Genomic DNA, 13,619 nt, shown 5'->3' with positions numbered 1-13,619 from the left:
GGCTCCGCGGCCCTCGGCCCGCAGTCGTCCCGCCGGACCCCTCGCGGGACCCCCACCGCCGCCGCCGGCCGCGCCCCGTCCCGGAAGCGCGGACTTCTGTGGCCCGGTCGCGCGGGCGCCCACGCCGCCATGCCCTCCCTCGGGGACCTGCTGCTGGACTGGCACCGGGGCGCGCAGGCCGTGGCGCGCGAGGACTGGGACTGCGCCCTGCGCCTCTTCTCGAGCGACCCGGAGCCGCCCGCCAGGATGTGCTTCAACGTGGGCTGCGTGCACCTGCTGGCCGGGGACCCGGAGGCCGCGCTGCGGGTGAGCCGGGGCCTGAAAGCTGGGCGCACCCAGGGCTGGTCGCAGGGACCTCACTCTCGGGGTGGCTGTTCTCTGGCCCTGGAGAACCTTACGGTTCGCTGGTCAAGGAGCGGTGCGATAAAGACCCAGCTGCAGGGGTGAGCCCGGGATCCCCCCGCTTCATCCTGATGGTCATCTGGGGTGTCCCCCCGGTGCCTCAGTGAATGCCTGAAGCAGGTGGGAACTGTGTGGTCGGAGGATCCCACCCTGAACGGGCCATGATGGAGGTGAGGTGCTCCTTCACCCCTCCACTAGGAGATGGCCACGTGCCACACTCCCCAATCACAGGGAAAGGCTGGGGTGCTGCTGGTCAGGGGCTCACCGTGCTAACATACCTGGGAGCAGGCTGGAGGCTGGGTCCTGCTTGGAGGGGGCCTGCCTGCCTCCCGAGCTGTGGAGCTTAGAGCGCTGCCTTCTTCCGATGCCTGTGGCAGTGCCAAGGAGAAGAGGTGTGTCCGGTCTGATCTGAGTTCTCCTGTTTCCCAATCTGTTCCCCAAAACAGAACCAAGAGCTCAAAGTGCACACGGGCACACACACATACCTGCCTCTGCAGAAGGGGCAGCACGAGCCACTCTCTGCCTTTTAAATGCTTTGGTTCTTTAAAGTGGGGGCGCCTGGGTGGCTCAGTCGGTTGAGCGTCTGACCTCGGCTCAGGTCATGATCTCACGGTTTGTGGGTTCCAGCCCCGCGTCAGGCTCTGTGCTGACAGCTCAGAGCCTGAAGCCTGTTTCGGATTCTGTGTCTCCCTCTCTCTCTGACCCTCCCCTACTCACGCTGTCTCTCTCTCTCTCTCAGAAATAAAAGAAATTTAAAAATAAAAATAAATAAATAAATAAAGTGATGCATGTTCCGCAAAAATTCCGCAGCACCCTACTCGGTGCTCTGGTGCCCGAGCCCCTCCAACGGAAAGAACCAGGATCCTACGGTTGTTGAGACCACCAGTGACAGCTACCTGGAAGATGACAGAAATGAAGAGGACTAGGTGTTATAGGAGAGCGTCCAAGTCAATATTTGCAAAAACTTCACTGCCGGGGTTGGGGAGTGGGAGGACTGGGCAACGCCTGCCGGGGTCCCCTCTGTCGTGTCTTGCCTCTGCGAACCAGTCTACGATTCCCAGGAGCAGCTGCAGTTTTAAAATGTTACCTACGAAAGGGAATACGATCACTGACAGCAGGTGGTTCAACAGCGAATGGTAGACATGAGGTCAGCCCAGTTCTCGCTTATTCATAAACCGTGACTTAACCAGAGAGAGGGGCCAGAGTGGCGAGAGAAGAATACGAATTAAATCCTCTCGCCCAATAGGGGAGGGAGGACTGTGCAAAGTCAATAAAATCAAGCGATGAAAGCACGGGCACACTACTTGGAAGCATGGGGATTGTTTTGAAAGCAGATGGAATGGCTGCAATTAATAAAACTGTCTCGGGAGCAGGGCAGGGTGAGGGGGAACATAGAGCGGACTGTGGTCTGTGGGTAGGAGCCTACGTGAGCCTAGTTTGGTTGCTGTTCGTGGCAGGGTGGCCAACAAATGGACTCCGGCACCGAGTGCCCCCCACGTCAGTGCCTCCATGGATCCCTTCAACCTTAGGTCAAACCCAATGCTGCAGGGAGCCCCCCGTTTGGCCAGATCGAGCGTGATGCCCCTCCTGTGGCCTGTGTTTAACTGAGGGCCACCGTCCTCATTAGGAACAGACAGCACCGTTCCTGAGTGAGGTTTAAGGAAGAGCTGTGCTTTACACACATACTAAGACTTTTGTGTTGTTCTTCCTGATTCTAACAGATAAGGAGTGTGTCCTTTTGTGTGAACTATGAGAAATAGGATTTCAAAGAGACAAAAATCTTGCCTAACTGCATCCCCCAGAGATAACTATGATGAATGTGCCACGGTTTCCTTCTGTTGTGTCCTTCCTTCTGTTTCCAGCTTAGGCTGCGGGAACCGGAATGGTGACGCCATGCGCCAGGCTGTTGTGGGGCCCAGGGGAATTCCTCGGTCCCCGTCACTGGTCATCTGTCTGGACTGTGTCTGTGACACAGGGGTGATGGAATGGAAGATTGTGGCGATCCATGGGCATTTTTGTCCCCAGGCATTTGACCAGGCAGTGACCAAGGACACCTGCATGGCTGTTGGTTTCTTCCAGCGAGGAGTGGCAAGCTTCCAGCTGGAAAGGTGAGCACAGAGGTGCCTTGTTTCTTCTCTGATGGCCCTTGGTCTCTGCAAAGTCCATTCTTGTGCTCCCTGCCTCCTCTGTCCCCCTGGGTCACCTTCTCTTGCCCACCCCGTCCACAGCTTCAGGGAGGCCTGCAACAGGACACTGTGGCCGCGCTGGAGGGGGACACGGAAGGCGCACAGCGAGCCCGGTCTCTAAGCTGACGTCCCCAGGCGCTTTCACGGGCATTCCCTCCTTTGTTCCTCACCTGCTGTAGCAGGGATGGCGTGATTACACCCATTCTGCAAATTAGGAAGCTTGGAGCAGGGCTGCGGGGATGGCGTACCCCAGGACCCAGGCAGGGGTGGGGTTCTCAGTGCTCACCCGGGCCCTTTGCCCGGTGGTCCTTCCCAGAGGAGGGAACATTCTGCAGGACAGGCGCTGCGTCCCCTGCCCCACCCGCCTCCAGGACGAGCCCCACACCAGGCCCCGTGCCAGGCAGGCAGGCTCTGGCCACAACCTCCTCCTCTCAGGGCCCGGGAGCCTGCCTGGAGGAGGTGGGGATGGTAGTGGAGGCCACGGAGCTTCCGGCGGTCTCTGCAGCGGGAGACCCGCAGGGGCTGGGGGTCCTGTGAGGCAGGAAGGAAATGCTCAGGGTCCCCCGCATAGCCGGGGTGGGAAGAGGGTCCGGGGTACAGACAGGGGCCCAGGCAGCAGAGTGAGGTTCCCAGGAATCAGAGCTGGGTCAGAGCCGGCATCACCTCACACCCCGGACGTGGTGCCCCCACGCTCCTCACAACCACGTCTGCCCTTGGCCTGTGTGTCAGGACTTGAGGGCCCACCACGTGCTGAGGCCTGGGTGACCACCGCTGTCCCCCAGCAGGTGCCCCCAGAGCTGGGGGGGGCAGGGCTTGGCCCCTTTCCCTGCGGCCACTGAGGGGCCCCTCACTGCTCGCAGGTTCCAGGAGGCCCTGTGTGACTTCCGGCTGGCCCTGGCACAGCTCAGGGATGACGCTGCCATTGACTATACACAGCTGGGCCTGCGGTTCAAGCTACAGGCCTGGGAGGTGAGCTTGCACAGGAGGTGTGGCTCTGGCCCGGGGGTGGGTGGGGGGAGGGTCCCTCAGGCTCCGCCCTCTGGGTTCCACCGTCTTGTTACTGTCACAGGTGTGGCCTGACAGGCTCCTTCTGGCCACTGTGGCGGGGGTGGAGGAGGTGGGAGCCCCCAGGAGTGCTTTGTCCAGGAGGAGGGCAGGGGAGGGGCAGAGGGCAGACAGGGGAAAGGCGGGTGGGGTCGGGAGGCAGGCAGCTTGGCTCTCTGGTGGCTGACGCCAAGGGAGGGGGATGGAGAGGAGCCCCAGCACTCCTGGAAACCAGGAAACGCGCTGCCTTGGGTCCTTCCCCCAACAAGCTGTGTCGCAATCAACAAATCGTGGGAAAGCCCCGCCAGGTGGGGTCCACAGCCCCTGCCCGTCCCCTGGCCCAGGGCATCGCACAGTGCAGGGTGGGTGGGGCATTGTCCCGGCAGTGACCCCCACCAGGCCTGTAACAGAGTCTCCAGAGGGTGGCCAGCTGGCCCTGGGGGTGTGGTGTCACCAAGCAGGCCATGGGGACAGAGGGCCACGCAGCAAGAGTGTGCGTCTTCGGGACGAGTTGGGGGAGCACCTGCTATCTCCGCAGCAGCAGGGGGCCGGGGGGGGGGGTCAGCTCCCAGGCCTGCCAGGCAACTTTGCTTCTGCCCTCAGTGTGTCCGGCTGGCGACAGCCTTAACCCAAACCTGTCTGGCAAAACGTCTTTTCTCACGGGGGTCGGGACGGGGACAGGACAGAGAAATGGGTTCCTTGGACAGCACCCCAGACCCACGCACTGGCAGGGCAGCACCCAGACGAAGGGGCCGCAAAAGAGGTCTGGCCAGACGCAGAATGGGGGTGGGGTAGGCAGAGAGGAGGCTTCCCAAGCTCGGAAATCTGCCCCGGATTTTCCGAGCAGAGAAGTGCCAGAGCCCTGAACTGCTCCAGGTGAGTGGGTCTGGAGGGTGAGGCCAGCCCAGCGAGCCCCACACCAGCGTCACGCCCTCTTCTGGGGCTGCTGAAGAGNGGTCAGGCCGAAGGTCTGATCTAGGAGTGAGACCTGGAATGGGACCAGGGATGAGACCGGAGCTGGAGCTGAGTAGTGGCACTGAGGGCGAGGCCAGGAGAAAGGTCGGGGTGGGACCGGGGTCAAAGGCAAGGGAGGGGTGGGGGGAGAGGGAGAGCCTGAGACTCTGAGGCGGATCTAGGAGTGGGACTAAGTGAGGAAGGAGGCTGTCCTCGCCCATCTCGCTCCCAGGTGCTCTTCAACTTGGGGGCGGCCCAGTGCCGCCTGGGACTCTGGGCTGAGGCCACCCGCAGCCTAGAGGAAGCCCTCTCCAAGGGGCCAGAAGGGGCCCACACGGACCTGCGCACTGCCCTGGACCAAGTGCAGGTGAGGGGGTCAGGTGAGGAGAGCAGGCCGTCCCCACCCCTTGGGGCTGCTGGGCCCCTAGCCCACCGTCCAGGGCTCATATCTGTACAGCCCCCCCTGCCCCCCAAGACTTTCTAGAGGAGCTGGCCCATGTGCTCAGGTGGGGGGCTGGGAAGGACTTCCCATGGCCTGTGACAAGCGGGTGGGGTGGCCCCCTGAGGCCACCCCCCTGCTCAGATGCTCAGGTCTGCATTGGCTGGACCCCTCCAGAAACAGGTACACCTGCAGCCTCGGCAGGTCCCCAGGGGAGAGGTCTTCCGGCCCCACAGGCGGCACCTGGAGCTCCTGAAGCCAGTGGACTTCCTGGGCAAGGCCAAGGTCAGTGGGCAGCGTCCATGTCCCGGCCTGGGGCTCAGGGGACAGCACCAGCCTGCAGGCTGCAGACCGACGGGAGGCCGGGGCAGCATCTCCAGGTGCAGTTTACACATCCCGGGCTCTTGGAACCAGAAGACAGAAGCTACCAGAAGTTGGCTGCAGAGGAGGGAGCTCATGCCTTTTTGATGGGGATCCCCAAGGCTCCCCTGCCTGCCTCCACCTCAGCCATGCTTTTCTGGCCTCGGAATCTCCTTGTTTTGGGGCCTCTGGGTCTTCCTGCATCTCTGTCCCGGAGAGCGAGATCTCGGGGGGGGGGGGGCGAAGCAGGCTGGCCTGGGCCACCTCGTGCCCTCCCCTGGTCAGGGCCAGGCAGCACCACCAGAGTCACAGAACACTGGGGAGCAGGGAACTCACCCCCATGTGCACAAAGGAAAATTCACATTGACTTCAAGCTGGTGGCCCTTGGGTGGACCCTAGTACCCTCAGGTCACCACGGGCCAGCGAGCTGCACGTGACCATGTTAACAGTGCTGGCGAGGTTACATGCCACAGACACCTCACCTGTGCAAACATCTGCTGGCAGGGGCTGCATGGATCTGTCAGTTTAGAGTCCACTTATCACAGCAGAAGATCTCTAAGAAACAAATATACTTCAAAAGTTGTACTAAAAATAGGTTAAAACTACCAGCACAGATGTTTTCCTGTATCAGGCGTATTTTGCCTGCCTTCCCAGCCCCCACGGTGGTGGTCTGGCAGCCTCGGGTCAGGCCGATGAGAGACTCAGGGGTGCGGGGTGGGTGGCGAGGGCTGGGAGCCGACATCACAGCCCCCCCCCCCCCCGGGGGTTGGGGCTGGTGCCTGCTGACCCGGCTGTCCCCTGCTGACCCGTGCCAGGTGGTGTCCTCTGCCTTCCCCGCCGACCGACAGGAGGGCGTCCAGCCTCAGCAGCCCCAGGTGCGTGGTCGCCAGCCCCGATTTCTCTGTCAGGTTGCAGGCGTGAGCACTTCAGGCCTTTTTACTGTTAAGGGAGGAAAATGCTCTGAGCCCTCCCAGCTCTGCTCTGGAATCGGGAGCAGCGCGCCTGTTCTGTGCGAGTCCGTAGAAATCACACGGTCTTGCGGGGGGGCGGGGGGGATCAATGCCAGGCCTCCCCGCCCTGGACTCACCCACGGGTCTGCTTCCTGAGGGAGGATGGCATTCTGTGCCCACAGGTTCAGGATGCAGATGCCAGAGCCGGGCCTGGCGCCGCCCCACGGTAGGAAGGGGTGGGTCTCACCTGTGTGTGCGTGTCCCTCCTTCGGGGCAGAGGCCGGAGCCCCTGCGCACAGCTGTCCAGGGGCCAGGACTTTCACACCCCCTTTACATAGTGGAAGTGGCCAGAGCCCCAGATGTCGGGAGGGGTGTCTAGCCTCTGAGCCCTCCCCATGCCCCCCTCTCATAGGGCCGTCCCTCTGGCCCTGGTGGGCACCAGAGGGGAGTTGAGACTTTGGGTCATGATGACTCCAAGCAGCACAGGAGCTCAGAGCCAAGGTGCCCAGGGAGGGCGCTGGCGGGCCTGTGGGCTGGCACAACTACACCCCCGGCATTGCCAGACGGGAGCCTCCCAGGTGGGGCTGTCCCAACTCGGGAGAGGGGCTGGTGCTCAGGGTTGCACAGGGTGCAGGCACTTAGAGCAAGCCCCTCACCCGGGGCCGTTCTCGGCACCGCCCCTCGTCTCCACACCCTGGGCCCACTCAGGCCGTCCGCGAGGAAGCGAGCCCTCAGTTGGGGGAAGTCCTGACATCAAGGGCTCCCCCTCCCCCCTTCCCCCCCAGGGCTGCAGACACTGGCACGGCCTGTGGTCCCAGGAGGCTCCCCGGTGCGGAGACAGAGGTCGGCCCCGGGCAGGCGGGGCCGGCTGACCTCCGTGTGCCCGTCGTCTCTGATGAGCAGGTGAGGGAGCCCGAGCACGGGAGCAGCGGCCACAGCCGGGCACTCTGCGGGGCTCAGGCCAGGGGCGTGGCCGGAGCCAGCCACGGTGGCCACACACCAGGGTCCGGGGGGGCCCATGCTGATGCTCCATGGTGCAGACAGGAGTCTGGCCGTCCTCACGGCCCTAGGCCTTGGGGGCCTGGCCTGCAGCCTGCGCATCCACAGCTTAGCCGTGGCCCTTGTCACCCCAGCCCTCCTTCCTGGACACAGGCTTCTCCCAGGAAGGTGCAGCCAGGAGGCGCCAGGAGGGGCGCAGAGAAGGGGCGCAGAGAAGGCGGTTGAATTGAACTTTCAGTTTATGGAAGGACTTCGTAAGGGAACAGATGGTCACTTCACTTTCCTTTCACTGGCGTTCAGCCGATTCAAGCTGAGCTGCCCTGCGCCCTTAGGAGCGCAGTTCTCTGCCACAGCTGTGCTTCGTCGCCTTCCCGCAGGCCGTTAAATCTGTACTTACTAAGTTCATACGTTGGGGTTTTAGGCCCTCGACCCCCTGACACAATAGTGAACAGCTTCTGCGGGGCGCTAACCAGCTGGTAAACACGCTGAAGTCCAAACGCTTCCCGTACGAACAGACTTCCAGACCCTCACCTGAAGTCAGAATCGGTCAGGGCGGCCTGGGCCCGGGCCTTGCTGGGCGCTCTGCTGCCCCTCCGGCACGTCCAGCATAGGGTGAACTGAAGTCCCGCTGGTCCCTGGCCTTGTCCTCAGGCCCCACCTGGGGCCACCCAGGATGGCAGCTTCATCCCCACCGGCATAAGGCAGCCTGTCGACGGTCCCTCGGACCGCGAGGACCTGGCGCGTGCCCTCAGCACACCCCCGCGTGAGCTGCACCTTTGGCTTGCTGCTGGTCAGCGGGCTCACAGGCCATAGGCCCCGCCCCAGGGCCCCCCCATCCGGGCCCCTGCTCCAAGCCTGTGGCTTTCCCTNGGGGGGCAGGCATCTGGGGGTGCTGGGAGCAGCCTCTTTGTCCCCTAAGGAGATTGGCTACCTTGTGCTTCCCAATGGGCGTGTGGTCCCAGCAGGTCCTCAGCTCCAAACTGTTCCACTGAGAACCTGCTCTGTCAACCTCCACAGGCCTGCTGGCGGCAGGGGGGCCAGACCCCGGCCCTTCTGAAGACCCCTCTCGTGCCGGGGTAAGAGCCTTCATGTCGCCCCACTCTTCAGGGATTTGGGGCCCCGAGGCCAGGCCCCATCCCTTCCAACGGCCCTGGGGACCCCACTGCTGAGGAGCTTACAGGCCTGGAGCCCCAGGCCCCTGCCACCATCCTTTCCCCACCGTCACCCCCAGCTCGAAGGCCACCCCCACTGGGCCCGAAGCATGCAGATCTGGGGCTTCGTTGGCCGACCAGCTGTCTTTCTGCCTCATCCCAGGGAGTGGCCGTGGGGGCCCCTGAGTCCCTGGGGACTGTCGTAGTGCAGTGTGCCTTCACGCTGGCCCTGAAGGCCCCAAGAGGAGCTGACCTGTCCAGCCTGCGGACCCTGCTGAGCCAAGCCCTCCCCCACCAGGCCCAGCAGGGGCAGCTCAGGTGAGCTGCTGGAAGGTAGGACCCGAGGGCTCTGGGACAGAAGCCCCAGGGCCGGGCCTGGACGGGGGGCTGGTGGCCCTGTGCCCAGGCAGAAGCAACCCCTGCCCACTTGGAGGAGTCTGTCTGCAGTTACCAAGACCTCAGCAACGAGGGACGCTGGGTCACCCTCGCCAGGGAGGAGGTGCTACAGCGGGCCTGGCGGGACACGGCGGCCAGCGCCCAGGTCCTGCGGCTCCGGTGCAGGGTGAGCCTCAGGAGAGCCTGGGCCGGGGCCCCGTGCGCGCGGGGCAGGGGAGGCCCTGGGGCCCTTCTGCATGCAGCCTCCCCTGCCACAGGGCGCCAGCGGCCGGCCGGTCCTCTACCAGGTGGTGGCCCGGCACAGCTACTCTGCCCAGGGGCCCGAGGACCTGGACTTGCAGCCGGGGAACATCGTGGACGTCCTATGTGAAGGTCAGTGGGGCGCCGGGGCTCAGGGGGTTTCCGTGAGCGGATACCTGATGTGCCCTGAGGAGTCCTGACGTCCCCTCGCATGCAGTGGACCCGGCGTGGCTGGAGGGCCACTGTGATGGCCGCATCGGCATTTTCCCCAAGTGCTTCGTGGACCCAGCTGGACAGTACGTGTGAGGAGCTCAGCACCCCCACCCGGAACCCCGTGCACCCCCAGCCCAGTGAGAAAGTCAGCCCTAGGAAGTTCCGTGGCAAGGGTTTTAATAAAGCAACTTCTCCCGCTAAGCTGTGGTCTTTATCGTGGGTTTGTCCACTGCGAGGGCCTCACAGGCTTTGGGGGGGGGCTGCTCCCAGAGAAGACGTGGAGCCTGGATGCCGCCCCTCAGGCTGAGTGATGCCCTAGTTCCGGCTGGGCACCCCCCAACCTCCTCCTGAGGCTCCGCCGGCCTCTCCCAGGGAGCTGGGCCCCTTCTTCGGCAGTGGTCACTCCCACGTCCGGCTTGACCAGGCCCCACGTCCCACTAACACTGAAGGTCACACCGCCTTGGGATGCTGCAGGGGCCCCTGCGGCCTGGCATTTGTCACCTGGGGAGGCCCCAACACGGCCTGCATCAGTGGGGGCCATCTGACCGTGGGGCCAGAGCCCACAGGGGAAGGGGGCCCTGCGGGGGTCAGGAGCTCAGGGAGGCTCTGACCAGCTCAGACCATGGGAGCTGAGCCTGTGCCTTCTGCCACAGGGCGGCCGCCCAGCTTAGCCCCGGGGCCAGAGGAGCTGGCTTGCCACAGCCCCCAGAGTAAGCACAAGAGTCAGCGTGGCAAAGGTGACCCCGGCCGCCCAGACGCCGTGGCTCTGTGCCCGCCACTGGGCAGGAACCTCGGCTGGGATCATGCCGGTCAGGTTCAGCATGTAGCCCAGCGTCCAGCTGATATCCGTGCCGCCAGCCTGCGGGACACACGGGCTGGTCAGCTCTGTGGGCTGCTGGCCCCGGAGCCCCTGAGCGCCCCTCGCCCTGGGCCCGGTGGTCACCTGCTTGCGGAACTCGATGCCAGGCCACGTCTCCTCGCTGAACCCGTAGCCCTCAAGCAGCAGCGTGAGTATATACAGCCCCGAGGTGCAGTAGTCACGGAGCCAGCGGCCCTGCCCGGGCGAGCTGGCCTCCACCTGGGAGCCCGGGGCGTGAGGGGCTGGGTGATGCGCCCGCTCCTGGCTCCCCTCAGGCCACACCGCCCGGGACGGGGTCCCACCGAGTCCCTGCCCGCTGGAGTCTGCCTGTGACGGCTGCGGCTCAGAGAACCAGGGGGCCCTGGGACCCGCGCACCTGCTTCCAGGGCCTCTGGCAGAACTCCCAGATGGTGGCGTTGACAGCGGCCAGTGGCCGCTTGGAGGTGAGGTTCAGGAAGTGGAAGGTGTAGTAGAAGTTGGAGAAGGCCTGGGGGCAGAGGCGGTGGTGAGATGTGCGTGTCCACACTGGGCACTGGAGCCGATGCCCGGGGGGCCCGGGTCAGAGGAGCCCTGGACCAACCAGGTAGAGTCCACACCCGCCCCCACACGGGGCCTAGAGTCCCCTGGAGCCCAGCCGCGCAGAGCCCCTCCGGAGCCCAGGGGGTCCGCGCCCTGGGGCTGAGGAAGGGGCCCGGGGGGACAGGGTGGCGAGCTCACGTAGAACGGGCCCCGCACGGGCGGCTGGTAGACCCCGTCGAAGGCACAGTGTCTTCGGCCCTGGCAGCTGGAGAAGTTGAAGAGGCCTCGGATGGCTGAGACGCAGGCCCTGGGGTTCCCTGTCCCTTCCACGGTGAGGTTCCTGGCCAGGTCTGGGGGGGCTGCTGCGTGCACACAGGGCGACTCGTAGAGCGCAGCCGGGGACAGCGAGGCCCGGTAGCCGCTGTGGTAGCATGGGTGGCGGACCAGGAGGCCGGAGCTGCTCTGCATGAGGGCGGGGAGGTGGCCTTGAGCCCAGCCCAGGGCCACAGGCCGCCCCACCTCGCCGCCGCCTCCCCCGCGGCCCAGACGACCTGCACCAGCTGCGCCAGGAGCCTGTTCAGCATCTGGTCGCGCCCGAAACACAGGTAGCTGTGGGTGTAGGCGCTGTGCTCCAGTCCGTAGAGGCGGAAGGCGGCCTGCGTGCTCTTGTCCAGTACGGGGCCTCCAGGCACAAAGGTGATCTGGGTGGAGGCTCCACCCATGTCCAGGGCCCCCACCAGCGTCCCCTCCGGAGGCTGGACCCATTCTCCAGAGAAGGAGTACTGAGCACAGACGGGGGGCACTGAGTGCTGGGGCCAGCCACAGTGACCCACAGCCCCTGGTCACCCGACCCCCACCCGCGGGCGGCCCACGGCACCTGGATCAGCGCGCCCAGGACGTAGTTGATGGTGATCCAGCCCAAAGCGCCTTCGTCCTGCCCGGCCAGGAGCTCAGCACCCCAGAAGTCCAGGGGAGACTTGCCCAGGACCTGGGTGACCGCCTCAAAGATGTCTCTTGCCTGAGAGCTGTTCTTCTGGCTGGACAGAGAAGACCAGCAGCCAAAGCTGGCGGGAGACCACACCCACTGCGCTCCGCCTGCTCCCCCAAGGCGTTGACGCCACAGCTCCCGGGGCTGTCCCTCACGGATGGGCCACAGGCCCCGAGCCAGCCCACCTCACCTGAGAAGCCTCATGCCAGCCGTGGCCCCCAGGAACAGGGGCGTTTCCTGGTGCTGTGCCTCTGGGATCAGCGCCAGCGCCTCCTCCAGGCAGCCCCGCAGGCTCTTGCCAGCCTGTGCAGGATTGGAGGCATAGGAGGAGATTCCAGGCCCTGAAACACAGCACTCCAGGATGAGGCTCCAGGCCCGAAGGCTGGCTGGCTGGAAGGGCCTGTGGTGAGTTGGACAGTGTCCCCCCACCCCAAAAGTTACGCCATGTCCTCACCACCGAGATCTTTGGATGGAATTTCATTTGGAGAAGGAGTCTCTGCCGATGTAATTAAGTTAAGGGTTTAAGATGAGACTGTTCTGGGTTCCCCGGGTGGGCCCTAAACCCAGTGACCATATCCTTTTATTTATTTTTTTTAATTTTTAACGTTTGATTCTATTTTTTGAGAGAGAGACAGAGACAGACAGAGACAGAGCACGGGCAGGGGAGGGGCAGAGAGAGGGAGACACAGAATCTGAGGCAGGCTCTGGGCCCTGAGCCGTCAGCACAGAGCCCGACGCGGGGCTTGAATCACGAACTGAGAGATCATGACCGGAGCCGAAGTCGGACGCTTAACTGACTGAACCACCCAAGGCGCCCTGAGGATTTTTCCTTTAGATGAACCCTAAAGACCCATGTAGATTAAAAAAACCACAAACCAAAAAGCAAAACAAACCCTATGGTAAAAAGCTGATTGAACACAAATAATCACGTTATCTTTCATTATTGTGTTCTGATGCTTGTCTTTGAACGGTGATTTTTGGGGGGGGTGGCTGGGTAGCTCAGTCGGTTAAGGGTCCAACTTCGGCTCAGCTTATGACCTCATGGCCCATGGGTTCGAGCCCCACACTGGGCTCTGTGCTGACAGCTCAGAGCCTGGAGCCTGCCTCAGATGACCCATTTCCTTCTAAGAGAGAGGAGAGAGAAGTCCAGACGCACAGGGAGGAAGGCCATGTGAGGTTGGGAGGGAGGCTGGAACAATGTGGCCACAGCCCAGGAGCCACCAGAAGCCGGAAGAGGCAAGAAGGACTGGGTGGGCTCTGCACCGCTTCCCTGCAGGCACGTGAAGCCTCTGGCCCAGCTCCGCACGGACCAGCTGTGCCACCTCGGGTAGTTCACTCAACCTCTCCGAGCCACTTTTCCTTTAGGTTCGTTTGCTGATTTGCTAAAAGCCGTAAATGTGGCTCCCAGCTGCCGCCAGCCTGTACCACCTCCCAGCCCCCCAGCCCACTGGGATCCCTCCCACCCAGCGGCCAGCGGCCATGCGCGCCCGCCCGCCTCCCCGGGAGCTGCCTACCGACCTTCCGCCTGGCAGGCCAGGGCCTGGCTCACCACGCCCGTGCTGTTCTCCTTGTGTGCTGGCCACCGGTACACAAAGAGGGACGTGTGGGAGGACCCCGCGTCAAACACGACCCCGAACTGAGAGCGACAACAAGGTCAGAGGGCGTGGGGCCGGCACACGGCTCAGCCCGCTCCGCCTCCCCTGCTCGCGGCCTGGGGGCCTACCTTGCTGCTTGTGGGCAGGAGGACATCAGTGGCCTCCAGCAGGATGAGAAGGAGCGTGGTGAGGCCTGAGGCCGCCGCGGCCCCGAGCAGGCCTGTCAGGACCCACTGCCTCCAGGCCGGCCCCATGAGGGAGGGCAGGGTCGGCACCTGTGGGCGTGGGCAGCAGCGGGCACTGGACCCCCCCCCCGGGCCCCCC

General features: G+C 63.9%; 2 protein-coding genes across 7 annotated transcripts; one reads left to right on the top strand and one right to left on the bottom strand.

The window, feature by feature from the left end:
- The first annotated feature begins 6 nt into the window (after positions 1 to 6).
- Positions 7 to 9,535, top strand: NOXA1 (NADPH oxidase activator 1). 4 transcript variants are annotated; one of them, XM_077771560.1, is made up of 11 exons: positions 7 to 306; positions 2,428 to 2,510; positions 3,449 to 3,557; positions 4,819 to 4,953; positions 5,203 to 5,310; positions 6,201 to 6,267; positions 7,301 to 7,304; positions 8,459 to 8,803; positions 8,933 to 9,047; positions 9,139 to 9,253; positions 9,339 to 9,535. In XM_077771560.1, the coding sequence occupies exons 1-11, from the start codon at positions 130 to 132 to the stop codon at positions 9,425 to 9,427; spliced, it is 1,347 nt and encodes a 448-aa protein (XP_077627686.1). In that variant the 5' UTR covers positions 7 to 129; the 3' UTR covers positions 9,428 to 9,535. The 4 variants fall into 4 exon arrangements, with proteins under 4 accessions (XP_077627686.1, XP_077627682.1, XP_077627684.1 ...); XM_077771558.1 differs by lacking the exons at positions 8,459 to 8,803; positions 8,933 to 9,047; positions 9,139 to 9,253; positions 9,339 to 9,535 and adding exons at positions 1,142 to 1,549; positions 6,518 to 6,561 and having other exon boundaries at positions 234 to 306; positions 2,265 to 2,510; positions 6,201 to 6,260; positions 7,121 to 8,205; XM_077771559.1 differs by lacking the exons at positions 8,459 to 8,803; positions 8,933 to 9,047; positions 9,139 to 9,253; positions 9,339 to 9,535 and adding exons at positions 1,213 to 1,549; positions 6,518 to 6,561 and having other exon boundaries at positions 236 to 306; positions 2,265 to 2,510; positions 6,201 to 6,260; positions 7,121 to 8,205.
- Positions 9,495 to 13,571, bottom strand: ENTPD8 (ectonucleoside triphosphate diphosphohydrolase 8). 3 transcript variants are annotated; one of them, XM_077771554.1, is made up of 9 exons: positions 13,424 to 13,571; positions 13,219 to 13,336; positions 11,891 to 12,041; positions 11,590 to 11,749; positions 11,264 to 11,494; positions 10,911 to 11,174; positions 10,570 to 10,680; positions 10,278 to 10,412; positions 9,495 to 10,193 (listed from the first exon to the last, which is right to left on the bottom strand). In XM_077771554.1, exons 1-9 carry the CDS (start codon positions 13,547 to 13,549, stop codon positions 10,002 to 10,004), a joined length of 1,488 nt encoding a protein of 495 aa, XP_077627680.1. In that variant the 5' UTR covers positions 13,550 to 13,571; the 3' UTR covers positions 9,495 to 10,001. The 3 variants fall into 3 exon arrangements, with proteins under 3 accessions (XP_077627680.1, XP_077627679.1, XP_077627681.1); XM_077771553.1 differs by having other exon boundaries at positions 10,058 to 10,193; positions 10,278 to 10,680; positions 10,911 to 11,169; XM_077771555.1 differs by lacking the exon at positions 9,495 to 10,193 and having other exon boundaries at positions 10,285 to 10,412; positions 10,911 to 11,169.
- Between the last annotated feature and the right edge of the window lie 48 nt (positions 13,572 to 13,619).

Source organism: Crocuta crocuta, unplaced genomic scaffold, assembly GCF_008692635.1.
Source record: "Crocuta crocuta isolate KB4526 unplaced genomic scaffold, BGI_CrCroc_1.0 scaffold1013, whole genome shotgun sequence".
Lineage (NCBI taxonomy): Eukaryota > Metazoa > Chordata > Mammalia > Carnivora > Hyaenidae > Crocuta > Crocuta crocuta.
Note: the sequence above shows the minus strand (reverse complement) of the source record. Positions and strands in the feature narration are given on the sequence as shown.